The sequence below is a fragment of the Puma concolor genome, chromosome B3, assembly GCF_028749965.1.
Source record: "Puma concolor isolate L17-30 chromosome B3, mPumCon1.1.hap2, whole genome shotgun sequence".
Classification (NCBI taxonomy): domain Eukaryota; kingdom Metazoa; phylum Chordata; class Mammalia; order Carnivora; family Felidae; genus Puma; species Puma concolor.
The window spans coordinates 128564596-128589537 of record NC_141672.1 but is presented as its reverse complement, the minus strand read 5'-3'; the positions used below and the strand labels follow the sequence as shown (position 1 = coordinate 128589537).

The 24942-nt window shown below is 42.5% G+C and overlaps 1 protein-coding gene across 5 annotated transcripts in view; it reads left to right on the top strand.

The window, feature by feature from the left end:
* Nucleotides 1–24942, top strand: part of ENTREP2 (endosomal transmembrane epsin interactor 2) — a 475240-nt gene that overhangs the window by 369650 nt on the left and 80648 nt on the right. For 4 of the 5 annotated variants that reach the window (XM_086711378.1, XM_086711377.1, XM_086711381.1 and 1 more), the window contains one exon: nt 20306–20440. The exons of the other annotated variant lie outside the window; for it this stretch is intronic. In XM_086711378.1, the coding sequence (XP_086567504.1) occupies nt 20306–20440 (135 nt within the window). The remainder of the gene's footprint in view (nt 1–20305; nt 20441–24942) is intronic. 5 annotated transcript variants of the gene reach the window in all.

The following is a 24942-nucleotide window of genomic DNA, read 5'->3' as shown; positions in this document are numbered from 1 at the left end:
TGAGGCAAAGAGTCAATAGGAAAAGAAGAGAAAGGACTGTTCCAGGTGTGGTCACTTTCTCCTTCTCAGGGGGAACAGCAGGGGGTCCTCTCCTGCAGATGACCTCATCTTCCTTTGGGGGATGGAGAGGGCCCCGTGACAGATGAGCTCCTTGGTACTGACCAGAAAATTGCTGACTGACTGGGTAAAACTACATTTCTTCAACTGCAGTTAGGTTAGATAGTAAGCCCTGGTTTACTGACTTGGGGCTTTAACCTAAGTAATGCCATTTGGGGCTTGTGGTTTTCTTTTTTAACAACATAAGCTGCAATAAAAGTCCTATCTTGTGGAATTAGATAACTTTGTCCTTAATTGTTTTGTATTCACATACACATGTGCACACACATATGGAAACAAGAAAACAAAAACTAGGGGCACCTGAGTGGCTCAGTCAGTTGAGCGACCGACTTTGGCTCAGGTCATGATCTCAGGGTTCATGAGTTCAAGCCCGGCATCAGGCTCTGTGCTGACCGCTCAGAGCCTGGAGTTTCGGATTCTGTGTCTCCCTCTCTTTCTGCTCCTCCCCCCTCACACTCTGTCTCTGTCAAAAATAAATACAATGTTAAAAAACAAACCACCTAGATTCTCATCAGCTTTGGGGTTTTAAAAGAATACTTTCTATACTGTCCCTTTGATGCTTGTTCCAAAGCACAATTAAAGAATGTTACAGCTCTTTGCTTTCATCAGCATCATGAGTGCACTTCCTGTACCACCTGTCTGTGTTGTAATGTACTTTCATTATACGAAAAGTGGAATTTGAGAACAGTGACCCGTGGTAACTGCCAAGCTTCTTTGATGGTGTAAAATGTCATAACGAAAGGTGTAGGGACTAAAAAAACTCTGTCAGTGTAAAGATGGAGATTTAAATTCTAATGAGTTTGGAGAGATAAACCTAATGGAACGTTCATGGTGCTAGATTAACCTGGTCAAGCCCCAGCTATGGGGCTCACCAGCAGGCCCAAGCGCCCTGGGGGTGATCTCTGGGGGTAGTTTAGGGCAGGAGGAATATTGCCCTGGAGTGTGAGATATAGATGCTGGATGGTTGGGGGTGTGCTCCACTGTGGCTGGTTTGCATATGAAAGGCAGATTAGATTCACAGACAAGTTGTTTACTATTTTGGTATTAACTAGCCCTGGGAACAGCAGTCCCTCCAGGATCTACAAGGCCCCAGGATGTCAGAGCATCAGATAGTGCAAAACATAAACAAACATAATTAATACAGAACCTCTTTGAAGCTTCTAAAATCTGACTTAATTAACCCAATGGACACTTTGCGTCCATCTTTTTTGTATACTAACTCTTCATGCATGCATTTATGTCAGTCGGTCCTGCCAGACCCCAGCACTGGGGTGGAGAAGGCAGTGCTTATCCTAGTATGATAGGGAAAGGATGGGATCAAATAGGTGGAGAGGGAAAGGCCTAGGACCTGAGGTCCCTAGGTGGGGGGAAAACATATTTTGGAACAATGCTGAGAGTGTCTGACCACAGCAAAACCCCCTCAGGTGTAAGGTTCCTCTTAAGATTGTAACAGACACCACCTACTCCCCCTCAGGTTCCCCTCAGGAATTTGACCAAAGACCTGACTAAAAATAAGTAGACCATAAAACAGATGACCCACAAGGAACAGTATGGCCATAGACCACCCTTCATACAACGGAAAGGAGGCAATCAGGAACGGACAACCCAGCACCTAGAGTTATCAAGCCAATAAGGGTTAGAGAAGGGACAAGGGGGAAGAGTCTAATAAACTTTTACCTGCTGCTTGTTTTGTGTCCAACTCCTCATTCTTCAAAGCAGCAAGACAATGAACCCCAGGTATTGAGGTTAAAAAATCCTGCAACACTGGGGCAGTTTACACTCTGATGGGGTGTCAGTGGGCAGTGTGCACAGTGCCCTGAGAGACACTCGCACATGGGGTGCAGGGGAACTCGAGCCTTAGGGTACTGGGTCCCACTGGGGCAAGCAGAGGCGGCTTCCAGAGTGGGGGATGCTTTTGCCAAGTCTTAGAAAATACAATCCTGTCTTTGTATTCTTCGCCTTGGGTGACGGCAACAGTGTGAGGTGGGAAACAGAATGTGTGGGAGGAACCAGAATCAAAATGCAACTTTCTAACTGGTTCCCATCATCACTTGAAGGTGTCCCCCTGACATATTGCAAGTGTCCAGCTCCGTGACTTTGCATAAACCCCTGGAAGCAGCACCAGGTGCAGAGATAGCATGGCCAAAATCCCCAGGAGGCCCCATCTTACCTTCTCCTAGGGGCTCACCCTCCGCAAGAGCAGCCCTATCTTAACCTCTGTCAGCTTTCCTAACTTTCAACGTTTTATAAATAGTATCCTGCGTCAGAATATTGTTTCCTGCGTTTTTCATTCTATGTATCCGTTGAAGTCCATCATCTCATTGCAAGTAGCTCTGGTTTCTCACTGTATGGACATACCACAGTTCATTTTCCCATCCTTCTCTTGATAGACATCAGGGTATTTCCAGAGACGCTGTGGAGGAGGGTGCTGCTGTGAATATTCCAACATGCATCTTATGATGAACATCCCATCCCCATGCCTTTCTGCTGGTCATGCCTACAAGTGCGGTCTCTGGGTCCTGGGGTACACATGTGTTTGACTTTGGCAGATGGTGACGAACAAGTTTTCCAGAGTGGTTTGCGCTGTCTTCACTTCCACCAGGAGTGTACATGCATCCATTTGCTGAGGAATCTCACGTCTATTGTGTGCTGGTGCCTCCCCCAAACCTGGGCTGTAACTTGGGGCGGAAACACCGGGGGCAGAATCACTTCTCCCAGCTGCCAGGCAGAGAGGCAAGGAGAGCACTTGGGAGCCTCGTTATGTGCCAACATTCCTTAGCCATTTCAGAGTAGACTATCCATGTTTAAGGAATAGGCTAATTCTCCCTTAGCTGAGCACCAATGTTTTATCCTTATGTACTTCAGTTGGAAACAGGTTTTTATTTTTTGTAGCCACTATCTACTATGGCATGTGGGTTTCACCCATGTGCTAGTTTTCATCATCTGGCACTAAGTGCCAAGAGCAGTGTGTTAAGTAGGAATCTGAGGCTGTGTCTGGGCTCCATGGGGAGCAAGCATGAAAGCTGTTTTTACCACCAGCCAAAGGGGGAAAGGATGGGATGTGTGTCTTGTGTTCACCATCCCTTCTGAGGAGGACGCACCAAGTAAGTCCCAGCTCTCAAGAATTCTAACAACAGTGTTTTAGGAAGAAAAAAAACAGGTAGAGTTAAAAAATCATCATAAAGCAAATTAAAGTGAGTGCTATCATTAAGAAATGAGCTGCCATGGGGTGCCTAGGTGGCTCAGTCGGTTGGGTGTCCGACTTTGGCTCAGGTCATGATCTCATGGTTCATGAATTCAAGCTCCTCATTGGACTCTGTGCTGACAGGTCAGAGCCTGGAGCCTGCTTCAGGTTCTGTGTCTCCCTCTCTCTCTGCCTGTCCCCTGCTCTCAGTCTGTCTCTCTCTCTCTCAAAAATAAATAATCATTAAAAAAAAAATGAGCTGCCAAATCTGGGAGAAGAGAAGACAAAGGTTTTAGACATACTGTGGAGATCAGGAAAGTTTACACAAAGGAGGGCAGCTGAGCTGGGCCTTGAGGGATGTGTTTCCTGGAGGGAGTTGGTTCAAGGGGGCAGTCCAGGGAAGAAACACTAGTAATAAGGGGCAGAATGAGAATGAAAATGTCTCAGCTATGGGGTGCCTGGGTGGCTCAGTCAGTTAACTGTCTGACTTGGGCTCAGGTCACGATCTCGCAGTCAGTGAGTTCAAGCCCCGTGTCGGGCTCTGTGCTGACAGCTCAGAGCTTAGAGCCTTCTTTGGATTCTGTCTCCCTCTCTCTCTGTCTCTCCCCTGCTCATGCTCTGTTTTGTCTCTCAAAAATTAATAAACGTTAAAAGTTTTTTTTAATAATAAAAAAAAAAGAAAATGTCTCAGCTTGTCCTGGGAACGTAAGCAATTTGGTGTGTCTGAAACACAGGAAAAGTGGAGAAAGGATGATGTGTACTTAGAGCACAAGTTCTGGATTCAGTCCTCCTCCGTTGCTGACCAGTTCTGTAACCTCAGGGAAGCCACTCTCTGAGCCCCATTTTCCTCATTTGTAAAGATAGTAGAGATACAAAGTTCTTAACACAGTTCCTGGCTCACACAGATTTCAGTAACTGTCACATCATAGACACCAATTATTCATCACAACACAGTGGTTTTGTGTCCATGTATAGTTAAATGTAAATATTAATGTGTATATATCAACATATATGACAGCTGGAAAATTTCACTTCAAAATATTTATGTTTATTTTAGTGCTGAACAAAAGTCATTTTTTTCAATCCTTTTTGTCTTATTTTACCTATTATTATTATTATTTTGGAGACAGAGCACAAGCAGGGGAGGGGGGCAGAGGGAGAGAAAGAGAGAATCTTAAGTAGGCTCCATGCTCAACACAGAGCCCAGTGTGGGGCATGATCCCACAACCCTAGGATCCCCCAACCCTGAGCCAAAATCAAGAAGAGTCAGACACTCAACCGACTAAGCCACCATGTGCCCCTGTATTCTCCCTTTTGTTTTTTTTTCTTTTTATTTATTTTAAATTTTTTTAATGTCTATTTATCTTTGAGAGAGACAGAGTGCAAGTGAGGGAGGGGCAGAGAGAGAGGGAGACACAACCCGAAACAGGCTCCAGGCTCGGAGCTGTCAGCATAGAGCCCCGACGCAGGGCTCGAATCCATGAACTGTGAGATCATGACCTGAGCTGATGTCAGATGCTTAACCGACTGAGCCACCCAGGTGCCCCTCCCTTTTCTTTTTAATACTTTTTTTTAATGTTTATTTTTTAGAGAGAGAGAGCATGAACCGGGAGGGACAGGGAGAGGGAGACAGAATCTGAAGCAGGCTCCAGGCTCTGAGCTGTCAGCACAGAGCCCAACACAGGGCTCGAGCTCACGAACTACAAGATCATGACCTGAGGTGAAGTTGGACACTTAACTGACTGAGCACCCAGGTGCCCCTATATTTACCCTTTTAAACCCTGTAGGAACATAGGAAATTTCACTTTATATTTCTTAAGAATGTAGAAATTTCTAACTTTGTCATATTTTTAGATTATTTGAAAAATGTATTTGAAAAGGTTTTCTAAGGGTAAATCCATCTTTATAATGTATCACGGTAACTGAGTTGGTTTAAGAATTAACTTTGCAGGGTGCCTGGTGGCTCAGTCAGTTAAGCATCTGACTTTGGCTCAGGTCATGATCTCACGATTCATGGGTTCAAGCCCTGCATCAGGCTCTCTGCTGACAGTTCGGAGCCTGGAGCCTGCTTCGGATTCTGTGTCTCCCTCTCTCTCTGCTCCTCCCTTGCTCATGCTCTGTCTCTCTCTCAAAAATAAATAAACTTTAAAAAAATCAACTTCGCTAATGAAAAAGGTGTTCCCATTTCAAAGTCTTAAGGTGAGGTAGAATCAGTGTATCCTATATGTATATACCTATTTACTTGACATTCTTTGCATTTTTCTTTCAAAATATTCAAGATTCAGGCTGTGAGTTTTTTAAAATCCCAAACATTTCCCAAGAAATAAAAAGTGGTAGGAAATCTATAACTAATTATTAATAGTTTTTGTCATTACTTATTGCTCTCTTGGCAAAAATGTTCTAAAATAAATTGTTTGATTACATGGTTACATTTTAAAAGGATCGTTTTCTCTTTAAGAAAAAAATATCAGCCAAGGCCCACCTATGTGAAACCCAAATCACAAGAAAGCAGAAGCCATCCACATCTGGAATGTGGTCAGCGGGCTGTAGAGGGGGACACAGTTCTATATGCTGTGGCATCTCTTCTAGGCCATTAGATGTTGACTTGGCTTATGGTCTCAGAAAGTTAGTTAGTTAGTTATTATGGTCTCAGAGAGTTATTTATTTATTTATTTATTATTTTTTTGTCTGAGACCTTATAAGCTGATGGGAATTGAAGATACTGGCTTTTTAAACTCCCACACAAGCCATGGTCTGCAGGTTGGACTTGGGTTCCTTCCTGGCTTCTCTGCGTGGGTCAGTTGTGTAGTAACTTTCTCATGAAGCTGTTGTCCTTGCTCCTGCTTGGCCAGCAGGCTGGTTCTGCAGAAGCTATTACATCTCTCTTCCCCAGGGTGGGTGACCAACGGAGGCAGAGTCATGGATATACCAGAACTACTGCTGAGATGTGGTACACCTTAAATTTACACAATGTTAGATGTTGGAGGTATTTCAATTTTAAGAAATACAGCTGAGACTTAGGTGTTTCTGTATTTTCTTTTAATGTTTATATTGGGAGGTGGGGGCAGAAAGAGAGGGAGACAGAGAATCCGAAGCAGGCTGTGCCATGACAGTGCTGAGCCCGATGCGGGGCTTGAACCCATGATTGGTGAGATCATGACCTGAGCTGAAGTAGGATGCTTAACTGACTGAGCCACCCCGGTGCCCCTATTTCTGTATTTTCAAAGTCAGAATAACAGGTTACAAGCCATGATTGTAAGGACAGTCTACCCTAACTCATCTCAATCCCATCCCTGCCTAGGAACAACTTACTAAGCCCCTGAAGGAGAACCAGGTCAGGAGGGGTAGCATGTGGGGCTGTTTCACTGGCTTGGCAGGGAAGCTGGAGTGATCGTGATGGGCTGGCTGGATCCCCAAGGCTGGCAGGAACCCTCTGCCTCTCACGGGAGCAGACGCTCCAGTCCCTACTGCCTCCGGAGCAAGGAAGAGCCTAAAAGGCCAGGAAGGGGTGCCAGCTGCAGGGGCTCCTGTGGCAAATAGATTCAGATGCTTGGGAAGGAAGGGGGTAGTCCTGCTGTCACCAGCCCAGAGAGTCCCGCTAATGCTGAACTCCCAGCAATGTCACATTCGGGAGGGAGACAGTGATGGAGAAGGTAGAGTTCGTTGGTCTTAAACTTTCTGTGTTCATGGCACTCTTGTGAATATTAAACATTTTGGCAGAACATTGAAGCTAAGTCAGTAATTATCACAATGTGATGGTTATTGTTTCTCTTTTTCAAACACCTTTATTGTGATATAATTCATATATCACACTAGTTACTCATTTAAAGTGTACAATTCAGTAGTTTCTAGTGTATCCACCAATATGTGTAACCATTACAATTTTAGAACATTTTCATTACCTCGAAAAGAAACCCCATATCCTAAGCATCATCCCCCTATGTCCTTATTCCCACCTCCACCCCCAGCCCCAAACAACCACTAATCTACTTTCTGTCTATTGATTTTACTGTGCTGGACATTTCATATGAATGGAATCCTATACTGTGTGGCCTTTTGTGTCTGACTTCTTTCACTCAGCATAATGTTCTCAGGATTTGTCAGGTTGTAGCATCATTACTGGAGTTTCTAGGGTCTTGTCAGTGTCATTCAGTGTCCTGAGTGTCCACCAGTATGAGAGTTAGCTAGTCCTACATCAATAGGGCCTGTGTTTTAGGAGCCCTCCACTGTCAACATCAGGGTGGCCACAGGACAACAGAGGGGTCACTCAGAATAAGCAGGACTGGGATTGGCTGAGCCGAGTTATTGAGTTTGGCAGATTTGACAGATTAATGAGAATGTCTGCAAAACTGATGTAATGCTAAAAGTATTCAAAAGTAGTGGTGAATTTTTGCAAACCTATTCTCCAATTAAAGTAATAAAATGAAGGGGCGCCTGGGTGGCGCAGTCGGTTAAGCGTCCGACTTCAGCCAGGTCACGATCTCGCGGTCCGTGAGTTCGAGCCCCGCATCAGGCTCTGGGCTGATGGCTCAGAGCCTGGAGCCTGTTTCTGATTCTGTGTCTCCCTCTCTCTCTGCCCCTCCCCCGTTCATGCTCTGTCTCTCTCTGTCCCAAAAATAAAATAAACGTTAAAAAAAAAATAAAAAAAAAAAATAAAGTAATAAAATGAAAACAATAACAACTAACAATATTTGCACTTTGCACTTTTACCCCAAGAGCGCGAAGCTCAGAGAACTTCTGTGACTTGTCCTGGGTCATTCTTTAGCAGACAGGACCCTGAATGGATCTGACTCTGTCCCTCATGCTTTGCTTTTCTCTGTGGCTCAGCAGGCTCGTCACCCTCAAGGACGGTCTGCCCAGTGAGCGTCCCCAGGGTCCGTGGGCTGCCCCCAAGGTTCAGCCTTCCCCACTGCGTTCCTTTTAGGAGTGTCTGAAGGTCACATATCTGTCTCGTTTGTGCTTCTTAAAAGAATCCAGGGGCATCCTTCTCTGTTGTCTAAGCCCTTTGTACTCCCAGACAGGCTGATGGACCATAAATAAGGGGTGGGGGGGGGGGGCAGGCTGGCTGTTAAATGCTCCAAAGAGATTCATGAAAAATTACTGCAGCTTCATTTGCAAAGCTCTGCTGTGTTGTTCCCAGTGACCCGAACACTGTGGGGGCACTCCTGAAATAAATCTGTCAGCCTTCCGCACACCCAAGATGTTGAGGTCAGAGAACTGATCGGGAGGTTTCCAGAATTTTTCTTACAATTAATCACAAACTCAGTGAAACAACTGAGGGAAAAGATTTATTTTGATGTCTATTCCCCGGGGTCACTGAAGGGTTATTTGACGTGATAATCTCTGCTTCCCAGCCAAGCCAGGCCTCTCCCTTCCTTTTTCCCCACCGAGGAAGCAGTCTTGCCATTTACATGAGCTCCTTCAGTCTTCGTACCAAGGTAGAGGCATGATCATGTGAAATAATTCCTTGCATGTTTTTGAGATGTGAGAAAGCAGACTATATCAGAACTCTGGACACTTTGTCCAGTTGATCAAAGTGGAAGGACACATCAGAGCCAAAGGCCATGCTCCCAGATCCCAAGGTTGTGAATCCCCAGTGGTGCCTGTTAGCCAGTGGTCATGGCATGATGTGAACTTGCCAGACTGTAATTTGACTCTCGTGTATTAATATAGTTACATGGGTAGAAGAAAAGGAAAACAAGCATTTGATTCATTTCTTATAGTTTCTTTTTATGAGTTGATTAGACTCTAAACCAGATGCGACTTTCTGGAGGACCATTTGGCCCACTTGCTTTTGGGCAACATGTCTCCCTGTTATGTGCATTTCTGGTGCCCAGCACCTACTCAGCCATGAGGCAGGCCTGTGAACCAAGCTGCTCCAACTGGAGTTCTTCTCCAGAACTTGGGATCTTTAGGAAAGTCACCAATAAGTGAGGGAAATGAGGGACCTTATCCCAGCTGTGCATCCAAAGAAGATGGCACATGTTTTAGGCCACTTAGATGTCCTTAGCTGCCGCCTTGTAAGATTCCTTCTATGGTTCATAGTCTGTTCATGTTTTTGCAAACCTGGCTGTTCCAGTCAGTTTTGTTTTTCACATTGCCAATTTTATCAATTGATGTTTGCATAGAAAATCATCTATTTTTTCTAGATTTTCAAATTTGTTGGCGCAAAGTTATTCCTAGCGTTTTCTTCTCCTTTTTAATCCTCTCTGCATTTGTATTTATGTTCCCTTTCTCATTCCTAAAGCTATTAGGGATATTAAGTCTTTGTTCATCTCCCGAAAACATATCTAGGAGCTCTAGACCCATAACCTAGAAGGTTAGCAGCTTTGGTGGACATTGTGTGTATTGTGATTGCTTTGTACTCCAGGCCTGGCTGGCCAGAGCCTTTGTTCTTATCTTTTATTTTGAGACTTTTCTAGCTTTCTGAGATTCTTGGTTTGCCGTTAAAAGGACTCTGCACCCCATGTTTGTGCAACCATCCTTTTACATTTTCCTGAGTTTTTATTGTTTTAATTTAGATTCTTAGTCAAATATATTTTATTTTTATGTTGAGACAATTATAGATGAATAGCTTACTATGCCAGCACTATTATTAAGCAAACTGTCTTTTTCCTACTGAATTGAAATGCCATGTTTTTCATTTACTAATTTCCTATAGATTATCAGTCTGATTTCTGAAATTTTTCTATCCCATTGAACTCTTTATTTATTTTTAAGCCATGACTTTAGTGTTTTGATTACAACATTAATATCTGTTAAGACATCCACTGCTCTCCCATTATCTCTTTTGGTTTCCAAAAATTTTTTGGATAATTCTTACATGTTTGTTATTTTCTAAATCTTTAAAATGATTTTGTCTGGGTGCCTGGGTCTGACTCTTGACTTTGCCTCAGGTCATGATCTCATGGCTGTGAGATGGAGCCCCACTCTGAGCTCCATGCTGAGTGTGGAGCCTGATTGGGATTTTCTCTCCCTCTCTCTCTGCCTCTTCCCCACTCATGCTTGCTCTCTCTCTCTCTCTCTCAAAATAAATGAATAAACATCAAAAAATTATTTTGTCCAGTTCTATCCACTCCATTGGGATTCTGATTGGAATGCCAGCACAAGTGTGCATTCCTTGGGAAGGATCGGCAGTTTGTAGGATATTACATCTTTCCATTTAGGAATAGGCTGTGCACCTTCATTGATTCAGTCAGTCAGGACACATAGTGGAGAAGCCAACTCAAGCTAGTTTTCACCTAGAAGGGACCCAAAGAGTTCACAGAGTCTCCAGGACAGCCAGAAACCAAGTTTGGAGGCTATAAGGCCAGGAAAGGAAAGATGCTTCAAATTATACTCAGGAACTGCTTTGAGGAAGACCCCATCGTCACGGGGCCAGTAGTGTGACCCTGCTGACCCTAGGCTTTGGATACTGTCTCCAGAACCTCACTTCCTGCCTCCTCTGGAAACTGGCTGTGTCTGCTGCCCCCTATTTCAGAATGGAGTCCGTGCAGTACATACCTGTGTCCCAAGCTCCCACCTAAGTCCTGTGCAGGAGTGTCTCATAGTGGAGCCCTCCTTTAAGGGCTCCCTCCCAATTAGGCAGGCCTGGAAAGCATTTCTGGAGAAGGTAGACCGACTTATAAGGTGAGTATTCCCCAAACTGAGGAGGAAGGCTTAATGGCATTGGGCGGCCAGGTAGAATGACCCATATCTGTTATACCTGAGTTATTGCTACATAATAAGATTTTATATATAGCTTCCCATTGGTCATTTTATTTTCATATTTAATTTATTTTATGTTAATGTATTTTTAGGTATTTTGTATTTGTTACTATTAACTGAGTACAATACATTTGTCATTTTTATTTTTTAATTTTTTTTAAGTTTTCTTTATTTTTTTTTAGTAATCTCTTCACCCAGCATGGGGCTCAAACTCATGACTCCAAGATCAAGAGTCACATGCTCCTCTGACTGAGCCAGCCAGGCCCCCTGCCATTTTTATTTTTATTTGGTTGTTACTAGTATCATATTTTTAATAATCAGTATAACAAATAATCTTAATTCCAGTTTTTTTAGTATATTCTCTTAGGTTATTTTAGATAATCAATCATATAATTTGGAAAGAAAGACAATTCTGTCTTTTCCAATATTTACACAACATACAATATTTTCTTATTGCATTAGCTAAAACATAGGAATTATCTTTCCATTAAAGGTCACAAGCAGGGGTGCCTGGGTGGCGCAGTCGGTTAAGCATCCGGCTTCAGCCAGGTCACGATCTCGCGGTCCGTGAGTTCGAGCCCCGCGTCAGGCTCTGGGCTGATGGCTCGGAGCCTGGAGCCTGTTTCCGATTCTGTGTCTCCCTCTCTCTCTGCCCCTCCCCCGTTCATGCTCTGTCTCTCTCTGTCCCAAAAATAAATTAAAGAAACGTTGAAAAAAAAAAATTAAAAAAAAAAAAAAAAAAAAGGTCACAAGCAACTCAGCTTGAAATACCATTTTGGACTTCCCAGTATCTTTTATGGTTATTGGACTTTGGGTTTACTGCATCTTTTGGATTCAGTACAGTAGTTTATATTTTGCTATGAAATTATCCAGGTTCTCTAGATTTTTGGATTTATGGCCTTAGACCTGCCTCCATTCTCTAAATCTCCAACATTCTATATTTAAAGCTCCTTTCTCATTTCTAATCATGTTTACTTTGGCTTTTGTTTTGTTTTCTTTTGTTTAGTCCTACCTGGGGTTTGTCTATTCAAGAATTATCTTTAGGCTTTATTATCCTAATATCTTTATTCCTATCCTCTATTCCATTACTCTCACTTTTTATGGTAAATTCTTTTTTGCTATTTTCTGTAAACTTGGTTTTGTTCTTTTCCTGATTTAAGTTTTACATTTTATTTTCAAGCAGGCCATTCATTTTTAACCTTTTTCCTTGAGAATATAAAACATATTTAAGAAAGTCTGCAAAACAAAAATATAAAGCTCAGCAGTTTATCATGAGGCAAATATGCACGTGACCTCCACTAAAATCTACAAATAAAGCATCTCCAGAAACCCAAGGCCCTCCTTATGCACTCCCAATTCACTGCCTCTCTGTTCCCAGTGAGGATAGTCACTAGGATATTACAATTAGGATATTGCATTAGATTGGGTAGAAATCTTTAATATAAATGGATAATGCCAAACTGTACTCCAAAGTTGTTGTCCCAGTTCACAACCCTATCAGCAATGTATATGAGTTCCTGTTGCTTCACATCCTTATCATCATTTGGTATTGTCTATTGTAATTATTTTTCAATTTTAGCCATTCTGGTAAGAGTGTAACCAACATCATATTGTAATTTTGATTTCTATTTTTCAGATTACTGTTGTGGTGGGGCTCCTTATCACGTTTCACATTGGGTTGTCTTTTCCTTAATGTTTAAGTGAGGGGTTTTTTGTTTGTTTTGGATATAAGTTTTCTGTACTTGCATGTAATGCAAAATCTTCTATTTTACTCTCATTTGGGTATTATTTTATGAAAAGTTTTTCATTTCAAATACATTAGTCATTTGTTTATGATTAATACATTTTGAGTCATGCTTAAGAAGTGTTTTCCTACTCCAAGGACATGAAGGTATTCTTATCATCCTCTCACAGTTTTATTGCTTTGACTTTCATATGTTCATCTATAGTCCATGATAAAAATGCCTCCATGAGCAATTATGAACATTCCTGAAATAAATGAATTAATAAAAAGTCTCAGTAAAAAAATAGAAGATCTAAAGAGCCAAATGAAAATTTTAGAACTCAAAAATGAATGAAATAAAAAGCTCCATAGCTGGGCTCAATGTCAGAATGAAGGGGAATGAGAAAAGAATCAGTGAACAGAAAATGGAACAGTAGGTAGAAATTACCCAAACTGAACACCAGAGAGAAAATTGACTAGAAACAAAAATGAAGAGAGCCTCAGTGGTTTATGGTCTAACATTCATGTCACTGGAGTTACTGAAAGAAAGGATTAAAAAAGCAAGGCTGGGGCACCTGGGTGGCTCAGTTAAGCGTGGGCTCTTGATTTCAGGTCAGGTCATGATCTCACAGTTCATGAGTTTGAGTCCTGCATTAGACTTCACGCTGCCAGCTTGAGTCTCTCTCTCCCTCTTTCTCTGCCCCTCCCCCACCCATGCTTGCGCGTGCTCTCTCTCTCTCTTCCCCCTCCCTCTCTCTAAAAAATAAATTCATAAACTTTTTTTAAAAAGTAAGGCTGAAAAATACTTGAAGAAATAATGGCTGACAATGCCCCAAATTTGGCAAAAGACATTAACCTAAAAATTAAAGAAGCTGAGCAAATCCAAACAGGATGCTCCCAAAGAAATCTGCACCAAGACACACCATAGTCAAACTTAAGAAAACTAAAGACAAAGAAAAATCTTGAAGTAAGCCATTAAAATAATGATAATTTACCCATGGGGAAAAAAAAACAATTAGGAAGAAAAGATTCTCTGTTTTCTAAAACCATTATAATAGTTGGGGCGCCTGGGTGGCGCAGTTGGTTAAGCGTCCGACTTCAGCCAGGTCACGATCTCGCGGTCCGTGAGTTCGAGCCCCGCCTCAGGCTCTGGGCTGATGGCTCAGAGCCTGGAGCCTGTTTCCGATTCTGTGTCTCCCTCTCTCTCTGCCCCTCCCCCGTTCATGCTCTGTCTCTCTCTGTCCCAAAAATAAAATAAACGTTGAAAAAAAAATTAAAAAAAAATAATAAAACCATTATAATAGTAAGTGTCCTGTTTATAGTTTATAATTCCTTATTTCCTCCTTAGAATTCTTTATTTATATAAATGCTTTATTTCCTGTCTCTATTCTTGCCCTAGGGTATTTACATGGTTGCCATAATTTACTGTTTCATCTTACTCATCTTACTCATAGTGTAAGTTTCCTTTGCTATTATGGGGAATATTTCTAAACATGTGGAAGTTAAAGAGCACACTTCTAAATAATCCATGAATCAAAAAGAAGCCTCAAAGGAAATCCAAATATATTTAGAAAGGAATGAAAATAAAGCATGACATATCAAAATATGTGGGATGCAGCTAAAGTAATACTAGGGAAATTTGTAGCACTAGTTGCTTTCATAAGAAACCAGGAAAGGTCTCAAATCAATAACCTAACTTCCTACCTCAAGATACTAGAGAAGAAAGAAAATCAACCCAGAGCAAGAAGGAAACAAAGAAGATAAGAGCACAAATCAGTGAAATCACAAACAAGAAAATAATTGAGAAAACCAATGAAACAAGGAGCTGATACTTTGACAAGATCAACACAATTGACAAAGCTCCCCTAAGAAAAAAAAGATAAAGGACACAAATTACTATGTCTGGAATGAATTGGGAATGTAACTTCAGACTCTGCAGACATCAAAAGATAATAAGGGAATAATATGAACATTTTTACACAAATAAATTTAACAACATAGATTAAATGGATCAACTTCTTAAAGAACACAAAACTACCATAACTCACACAATATTAAACAGTTTCAATGACACTATAACTATTAAGGAAATTAAGCTTTTAATTTAAAAACTCCCCAAAACAAAATCTCTAGGCCCAGATAGTTTTCACTGGATAAGTCTACCAAATATTTAAAGGAATTAACACCATTTCACATACTCTTTCCCAGAAAATAGAATAGGAGTGAATACTTCCAAGTTGATTTTATGAATCCAGTATTATGATCTACCACAACCAGAGAGAGAATACAGTAAAAGAACACTAGAGACCAATATCCCTAATTAACATAGATGCAAAGATCCTTAACAAAATATTAGGAAGTAGAATTCAGCATATATAAATAAAATTACATATCATCTCCAAGAGGGGTTTATTCCAGGGATGCAAGGCTGGTTCAATATTCCAAAGTCAATCAATGTAATCTATGATATTAATAGATGAAAGAAGAAAATCACATGGTCAGATCAACTGATACAGAAAAAGCACTAACAAAATTGAATATCCTTCCATGATAAATAAATCCTTAGAAAAATGGACTTAAAGGAGAACTTCCTGAACCTGAAAAAGAGCATCTACAAAAACCCTACAGTGAACACGATACTTAATGGGAAAAGACTGAAAACTTTCCCAATTTCAGAAACAAAGCAAGCATGCCTGTCCTCACCACTATCGTTCAATGTAGTATATATAGTGCTAAAAGTTCTAGTTAATGCAACAAGGTAAGAAAAGCAAATTAAAGCATACAAATCAGAAAGGAAGAAATAAACCTAACCTTATTTGTAGATGACATGAGTGTATACATAGAAAATCCCAAGGAATCTCCAGAAATAATCCCTTAGAACTAATCAGTGAGTTCAGCAAGCTCACAGGATACAAGATAAACATACAGAATTCAATTGTATTTCTCTATATTAGCAATAAGTGTATGGGCACCGAAATTGAAAACACAGTCCTATTTATAATCACTCAGAAAGTGTGCAGGGGTAAATCTAACAAAATATGTACAGGACATGTACACTGAAAAACTACATAATGATGATGAAGTAAATCAAAGAATTCTAAGTAAGTGGAGAGACATACTGTCCTCGTGAATTGGAAGAATCAGCATAGCAATGTTATAAATTCTCCTCAAATTGATATGCAAACATAATGCAATTCCTATCAAAACCCCAGCAAGTTTTTTTTTTGTAGACGTAGACAATTTTATACTAAAATGTATACAGAAAGGCAAAGAAACAATTTTGAAAAAGAACGAAAGGGGAGGAATCAATTTTATTTCAAGACTTATAGCCACAGTAGTCAAGGAAGAGAGATAAGTAGATAAATGGAACACAACAGAGAACCCAGAAATATGCCCAACTGATTTTTGACAAAGATCAAAAGCAATGGAGAAAAGATAGCCTTTTCAACAGATGGTGTTGGAACAATTAGATATCTATGGGTAAAAATAACAACTTCATCCTAAGTGCCATAGTAAAAAGTAGACAAGGTCTAACCATTCTTCGAAGTGGCTGTGCCAATTTACACACCCACTAGACCTGCCTGAGGGTCCCCAGTGCTCCACATCCTGGCATATTCTTGGGAGTTTCAGTCTTTGTAATTTTAGACAGGAAAGTACTAAAGGAACTTACTTCCCCCAAAATGAGATCATAAGCCAAGACACAAGAGAAGAGGGGATCTAACAAAGGAAAGAGAATTCGAGGTGATAAAAGAAAAATGTCCCAGCATGTACATGACTAGTGTAGACAGACCACTTATAGATTGACGAGTCCAGATTAAAGCAGGACAGAGAGGCTCCATGGAACTGTCTCTAAGAAGAAAATAAAGCTGACAGAACATCTGATGAGTAGGATTACACTCAGGGTATATTTTCAGTTCTCTTGGGGACATTGGGGGTGAATTAGAGACAAGCACATAGGACACTAAACAAGCAATAAAACAAAAACAGTTAAGACTTTAGAATAAAAGACAAAGATCATACATAGTACATGGTTTATTTGACTATGTGGTTTGCACATATTTTCTCACGGTCGATAGTTTGTCTTTCATTCTTGTAACGGGTCATTTGTAGCACAAAAGTCAATTTTTGCTCATTATATTTTTGGTGTTACTCCAAGAACTCTTTGCCTAGCCTTAGATCCTAAAGATTTTCTCCAGTGTTTTTTTTCTAAAGATCGTATAAGTGGGTTTTTTTTATATTTAAATTAAATTAAAATTAAAATACATTAAAATTAAATTAAACCCCAGCCACAGCACAACAGAGTTGGTCACAGTAAATTGCTGGGATGTGCATTTACTCATGTGGGTGATGATTGGTCTTGGGCATTACCTGAGGCACTAGGTACTTACTGTAGCTTAAATAGATTTTCCCTGATTATAGAATCTTAATTCTTCAGTTGGAAAAAATCGTTGTGTGCTCTGTAGCAAGTACTGGGCTGTGGCTTTGAATTCAGAGCAGGCATACTTTAACAAGTATCTAGCGTGAGACACCATTTCAAATTTATTATGCAGACTTGGCGGTGGGTGCCTTGAGAATCTTGTTTCAGGCCTTTCTGTTCCATTCAAGGAGACTTACCTAGACCTGTCTGCTCCCCGCAAATTATCTCCTCCTTCCTCTTCCAGCGTTAGGTTGTTTTATCCCCACAGAGTGTGATGTGATAAGCTATTTACATGAGTGTAGCTAGTGGACTATTCGATGTGCTGCCTCTTTCCAGGGATCTGTTCATGCCAAACAGGCTGCACCTCATGTTGTTCAGCCAGGGCGGCAGGCAGCAATGGAGAGATTGGGAGAGAGAGCCATTCCCAGCCAGCACTGTTGTAAGTTCTGCGTGCATCTGTGAATAAGACAGACCCAGATCCTTCGCTTACACTCTGATGGGCGGAACAGAAGATAAACAGAATGAGTCCATCTCAGGGCATGTGAGAAGGTGGTAAATGCTATGGTCAGGGGAGAGAGCAGAGGAGAGTGAGGGGGATCCAGGGTGGGGCGGAGGGAGGGAGGGAATAGAGAAAGGCAAAAGTGGGACATCAGGGGGAATAGAGTGGATCTCTGGGGAAAGAGTTTCTACAGTTTAAGCGCCTGACATTAAGCTTTTGATTGTCAAGGTATTCATTTCAAAGACCTCCATCTCAAATAAACACATTGCCCAGAGTTACAAGCCACACAACAAATAAGGAGCCAGGCTGCCCCAGCCATGAAGTTTCCCTCCCTGCTGGGCGACCCAGATAACTGACCTCTTGAGTTATCCTGCTTTTCCCTTCCCATGCCCTAATTCCTGCTCTTAGGGTTTAAACTCACCAATAAAGAACAAACCCGTGAAGCCCTAAACACCCCACCCTGGACCCAGTAAAGGCAGAGCCCCAGGCCCCCTCTACCTTCACCCCCTATCATGACATCACTACATGGCCCTGGGTATGCTGTGTCCCCTCCAGGAACTGCAGCCAATAAGCTTTGTTTTGTCAAAGTTCCCTGACAGTTGTTGCTGAGGAGTGTTTTGCAATCATTTCAAGAACCACGGGGCTGGTCTAGCCACAAGTGTCTGTGGGGAGCTCATCACAGGTAGCGTGGGCCCAGGTGAGTGCCTCCAGGCATTCCTGATCAATAGCATCACTATCAATAGGCTGAGACCATCACAAAACAGTTCCCATTGCAAGAGCAATGACTGACTTCTCAGTCCTTCTTCATTTCATGGCATCTCTAGTTGGAGGAGAACCTGTCTGAGGGGTCTGTTAGGGAACAAAGTCCCCACAGCCTCAGCCCAGCCCTGGCCAGCCAGCAGGAAGGGGCCTTGCCCAAAGCACACATCTGGTGTGTGGGATTGAGGGGCCCAATCCCAGCTGTCCCTGAGTTCTGTGTGTTCTGTGGGTTAGCAGCACAGGCTGCCTCATACAAAGGGGGGACTTGTACTGAATGACCTGGCCCTGCACACCTCCTGTGCACCTCCACTGTGGAATGTTGTTATGGGTGATAGTGTTGTTAGGGCTCCCTCAGCTGGACTCCATGCTCAGGGTGGACTTCAACTCCGGAGACTGGAGACATCACTAAAAGCATTAAAAGCAAAAGCAACCTTCCCGACCTCCGGCCCATAGGTGAGGTGGCGGAGGCTCTTGGCAGTGGTTGGTGCGGGTATGGCTCTCCTCCTGCTGGCCTCCGCCCTCAGTTCTCCTCCTCCAGTCTGTCAGTCATCATTTTAGATCAAATTAAAAGAGCAGAAATTGAAGCATAAAGTAGGTAAAGGATAAATTAACTTGAGGTTTAAAAGATGAAAATTTGGCCCTGGACAATACCCTTGACCTATGGCTATCCCTTTTTATTTCACTTCCCTGGAAGTCTGTGTTAGTGAGCAGTTGGGTGTGTAGGTGACAGCAGCTAGGCGTGGAGGACTCAGCCAGCAATGGGAACAAGTCAGTGAGGGTGGGTGCCTAGGGCTGTGAGTTGCAGAAGGCAGTGACTTCTCATTTCTGCAGGCTGGCGATACCCGGTCCACTTCAGGCTGCAGGGGGGTGGGGGGGCAGGCGTGCTCTGAGGGTTTCCTCCTGGGCTCCAAGCTTTCAAAACACTTGAATTGCATTTTTTCCTTCCCTGGTTTTTAATTTTCCAAGACATGTTTATTTACACAGCATTTATTGAAATGCCACACCTTACACATTGTGAATCCTGTGCCTGTAACATGTGGTGGTTGCCCTCGGGGAGCACACAGGACATAAATAACTACAGCTAGATAAAATAAGTCTCCAGCAGATCTGGGGGTGGAGTGCGCTGCCCAGAGAAGAAGCAAGCAGCTCCGGAGAGGGAAAACCAGACAAGGCCTCAAGGATGACATGGGAGTTGGGTCTTGACAGATGAGTAGGAGTTTGATAGGCCATGACATTATAGTCAGGAAATTGCTGACCCTGGGAGCAGAACATGCCAAGACACAGAGCTATGATAACATGTCTCCATACATAACTCAATAGGAGTAGCATTCTGTTCATTTCCTTTTGTTTTTAGTGTTTATTTTTAATTTATTTTTGAGAGAGAGAGAGCAGGAGAGAGGCAGAGAGAGAAAGAGTGACAGAATCCCAAGCAGGCTCTGCAATGTCAGCACACAGCCCGATGCAGGGCTCGAACTCACAAACCATGAGATCATAACCTGAGCCAAAATTAAGAGGAGTCGGACACTCAACTGACTGAGCCACCCAGGAGCCCTTCTGTTCATTTACTTTAATCTCTTTCTGTGACTCCTCTGTAACTGTCTGTTACTATCGCTTAGGTTTCTTCAAGCTTATTTTTTTTCTTTTTCATTAATTGCTTTGAAAATCGGAATTTGAAGTTATTCCTCCTGGTGTGTGTGTGTGTGTGTGTGTGTGTGTGTGTGTGTGTGTTTCCATGGCTTTTGTCAAGATAAATCATTTGGCTTTATTACTTAAAGAAAACTGAACCAGGGTGCTCTGAACTGAGGCATTTTCACGTGATCTTAATTGTGTAGCTCAAGTGTACCTGCCAGGGCAGAATGCCGTTTTAATTGTGAGATCTGTCTGTGTTCCTCTGTCTAGATTAAGTTTGACAGTGTCGGGGTGTGTGTCTGCTGTGAAATGCAGCACCAGTCATCCGGCTGCAGCAACCTTGGGGAGACGCTGAAGCTGAATCCGCTGCAGGAGGACTGCAACGCCGTGAGGCTGACGTTGAAGGTGATGGCCAAGGGCACTGCTTATTCATGCATTCCATCCCATGCATTTACAGACATTTTAGGAGGGCTTTACTCATGTATCTATTCCTTCCACTTCTTAATTCATCTCTGTAGCTGAAATGCAAGAGGGAATATCTTTCCGGAGAACATTTTATAGGATTATAGATTTTCACTTTAAAGGTGTTGCTTTCTGGATCTCGTTTTCCATTTTTACCATTTCACTTTCCTGCCTCTGACATATGTGGAGTAGGATATGAATGGTTGAAACAGGTCTTTACAAATGTGGATGTGATGCATTCTACTGCTTTTCTAACATTTTTGCTGGTACACCATCGGGGAACAGATGGGCATTTATTTTGCCTTTTTAAAAGATATTTGGAGAAAGACATTTTACAATTTCCCACAGCAATCTATTCTTGTGTACAGCATCTGATTTTTTTAAATGACATGGAAAATTGTTTATATTATTCCTTTCTTTTTCTTCCTGCAAGTTTTTTTTTTTTCTCCTGAAAACCAGAATTGGCTGCTTAAAAATGCATATGAACAATGAACCCAGTTCTTCTCTTTTCCCTGGGTGAAAATGTGCTAAGACTTTTCTAAAAGGATGCAGCAAGGTCAAAGGAATGCTTTATGGTGATAAAATTGTATTTACAGTATGTAGGGAGCTCTAGAGTATGTCCATAGGGAACACAGTATGTGGGGAACTGGAGACTCGAAGAGTCACCCTGGAATCGGGGGAGAAAGGAGCAAAGTGTTGCCCTCTGGAATTGAGTACCTGGGTGTCATTTCAAATGCTGGCAACAATGACCTGTTGGTCTGGGCAAGCTCCCTATTAGTCCAGGGCACTGTGAAAACATGTGGCAAATGGGCAGTGACATAAGAGAGATAGGAAATGTGCCTAAAGTACAGGGTGGGACTGACTTCCTCTCGCAGAGTGGTTCCAGCAGCCCTCCAGAGTAACAGATCCAGGAGGCTCAGAGGAACCCAGACTGCAGCACTCAAGGGCCTGTCCTCTTACGTGCAAGGTGGTTCTTGCCACCTCACGTTGCATACAACCATGGTTTCTCTTACTATGGGCTTGCACAGGGTCAGTGTCTGAGACCCACCGTGGCCTTTCACAGCCCTCCTGGAATGGGGACATGGGCAGCTAGTGCTCACTCTGAGATCTCATTCTGACAACTCCTAAGTCACCTCCTGACTTTGTCTTTCCGTATTTAAAAAAAAAAACAAAAACAAAAACAGGGGCGCCTGGGTGGCTCAGTCGGTTGAGCATCCGACTCTTGATTTCAGCTCAGATCACGATCTCACAGTTCATGGGATGGAGCCCTGCTTCAGGCTGTGTGCTGGCCATGCAGGGCCTCCTTGGGATTCTGTCTCCCTCTCTCTCTCTGCCCTTCCCTGGCTGGCACTCTCTGTCCCTCAAACTAAATAAACATTTTTTTTTAACTTAAAAAAATTTTTTTTTAATTAAAAAATTTTTAAAGGGTATTTCTTGCTGCCTATAACAAGACAATAGGTAATTATAATTAAATTACAGTGCAGTCACTGCCCCCTGGAACAGTGGACAAATCCCCCAGGGAATCTCGCAGTCTGGAGGCCACATGGGTGCGTGCATGCAGTTAAATAGCTATGTCATGTCCCACTCAGTTGATGGGCTAGAGGTATTTGGTCTGAAGTCCCAAGACCTTGGAGTCCTTTATGACACCTGTACTCAGTGGGACCCTCCCAGGACCTGTCTTCTTGACTCTCTATCCCCTGAGGAGTGGCTGTGGCCTGAAAGATGGTGCTGGAACAACAGTGCTCCCTCTAAGAAGGCCCAGGCTGGGCTGACAAGCCTGCAGTCCCACCCACCCTTTCCCAGTGCCCCTGGCTCTGGTGCCCTGATGAGGAAACCACTTGGGGGGGGGGGAGGGGATAACTACAATGAAACAAAGTGAAGGAGAGCTAAACAGTTCAAGTCAGTGCAGGGGAGTCTTCTCAAACGGCTCATCCCCATGGGTGTTCAAATTGCCCAAGACAATGGTGAGAGCTGAAGGCCTGAGAAAGACTACACCAAACTTCTGAATAAATTTGTTTTAAAAAAACTTCTCCGGGGGCGCCTGGGTGGCACAGTCGGTTATGCGTCCGACTTCAGCCAGGTCACGATCTCGCGGTCTGTGAGTTCGAGCCCCGCGTCGGGCTCTGGGCTGATGGCTCAGAGCCTGGAGCCTGTTTCTGATTCTGTGTCTCCCTCTCTCTCTGCCCCTCGCCCGTTCATGCTCTGTCTCTCTCTGTCCCAAAAATAAATAAACGTTGAAAAAAAAAAAAAAAACAAACTTCTCTGGATGTAGGAACTGTCAGAGCTGGTGGCATGAGGCTCAGAATAAGGAGGATTTATGATTGAAAAAGAGGGAGCAGTGAGCAGCCTGCCCCCCAGCTGAGGGCCGGTAATGAGATCAATGGCCTTGAGTGTATAGGGTGGGGAGCTGAGTTTCATCTGGAATCTGGTAGATGAAAGACACTTGGAAGGGAGGGTCTGTTTACTGCTGTCCTCTAGCTTTGTTATTTTCCCAAATCATTTTGGCTATCCTAGTTCCTCTGCATTTCTCTGTAAATTTTGGAATCAGCTTATCAGTTTCTCCAGAAATCCTGCTGGGGTTTTGATTGGGGTGGCATTCGCTCTGTATCTCAGTTTGGAGAGAATCGACATATTCGTGATATAGCTCTCCATTTACTTAGGTCTTTAAACATTTTTTTTAATGTTTATTTTTTATTTTTTGAGAGACAAAGAGAGACAGAGTGTGAACCAGGGAGAGGCAGAGAGAGAGGGACACACAGAATCCAAAGCAGACTCCAGGTTCTGAGCTGTCAGCACAGATCCCAACATGGGGCTCAAACCCTCAAACCATGAGCTCATGACCTGAGCTGAAGTCGGACGCTTAACCAACTGAGCCACCCAGGCACCCCAGTTCTTTTTATATTCTACTAGTGTTATACAGTGTTTGAGATATCGATCTTAACATATTTTCTTTAATATTTTTGCTTATGGTATTTCATGTTTGTTAGTGCTATTTTAATGGTACTTAAAAGATTTTTAACCATCTCTTCTTCATTGCTAGTATATAGAAATTTGATTTTTGTTACTGATCTTGTATCCTGTAATCTTGTTAAACTCACTTAATAGTTCTGGTAGCTCCATTATAGATTCTTTTGGATCTTCTCTGTAGGCAGTCATGTGAAATGCAATGAGAGGCAATTTTACATCTTCCTTTCCAGTCTGAATACCTCTTCCTTCCTTCCTTCCTTCCTTCCTTCCTTCCTTCCTTCCTTCCTTCCTTCCTTCCTTCCTTCCTTCCTTCCTTCTTCCTTTCTTCCCCCCTCCTTTCTTTCTTTCTTTCTTTCTTTCTTTCTTTCTTTCTTTCTTTCTTTCTTTCTTTCTTTCTTTCACCTCACTGCAGTATCGGATAGACATGGTGAGAGCATACATCCTTGCTTTCCTGATTTTAGGAACTAAATATAGTGTTAGCTCTAAGTTTTTCTATAGATGCCCATTATCAGGTTGTAGAAGTTATCCCTGGTTTTCCTAGTTTCCTGAGAGTTCTTTTTATCATGGATGAACGTTGGATTTATCCGTCTTTTTCTGCATTGACTTAATGTTCATGTACTTTTTCTTTTTTGGTCTGCTAACATGGTGAATAACACTGATTGACTTTTGACAGTGAACCAGCCTTGCATCCCCAACATAAACCACACTGGGCCATTTTCCCTTCAGCTCTGCTGAGTCTGTTGATGCCTCAGAGACATCCTTCATGTCTGTGATTGTGCCTTTCCATTTGATTCTTCCATATAGCCTCTGTCTCTATGCTGAATTACCTACATGACCCTGCACACTGCTCACCTTTTCACTAAAGCATCTGTCCCAAGTGAACACATGCTCATGTTTCTCAACATGGAGATTCCCATGTCCTTAGAATTTGGGTTGGTTGGTTGCCGTGTGACCTCAGCTGTCTGATGGATTCCAATTAAGTTGTGAATTTGCAGAGTGTCCAGCATTTGGTCATTTAAATGGTAGGGGCAATGCTCTTTTTAGCTTTCTGCATCATTATCCATAATTGAATATTGAATATTGCTACAGAGAAAGACCTTAAAGTCAGCCTAATGCTTTCTCCCTTTTGGTCATGTGGTGGTCATTAATTCTGTTTAAAAATACTTCTAGCTCTCCAGCTTCCCTCAATGTGGTAAGATCGTACTTCCTAGTCTCCTTGTGGTTGTTCAGTGCCATGTGAGCAAAACTTCTATGTATCACTTCCAAGCCTGAGTATCCAGCGCTCTCTTTCCCTCTGGCATGGTAATAGGCGAGTTATAGATGGGGGCTGCACCATTAGTCTAGGTACTACAATGGGTAGAGCCCCCATAACTCACCCACATTTACTCACATTGGACATTTTAGCATGAGTGAGAACTAAACTTGTTGTTTTAACCCACTGAGATTTGGGGGATACTTGTTACCACAGCATAACCTAG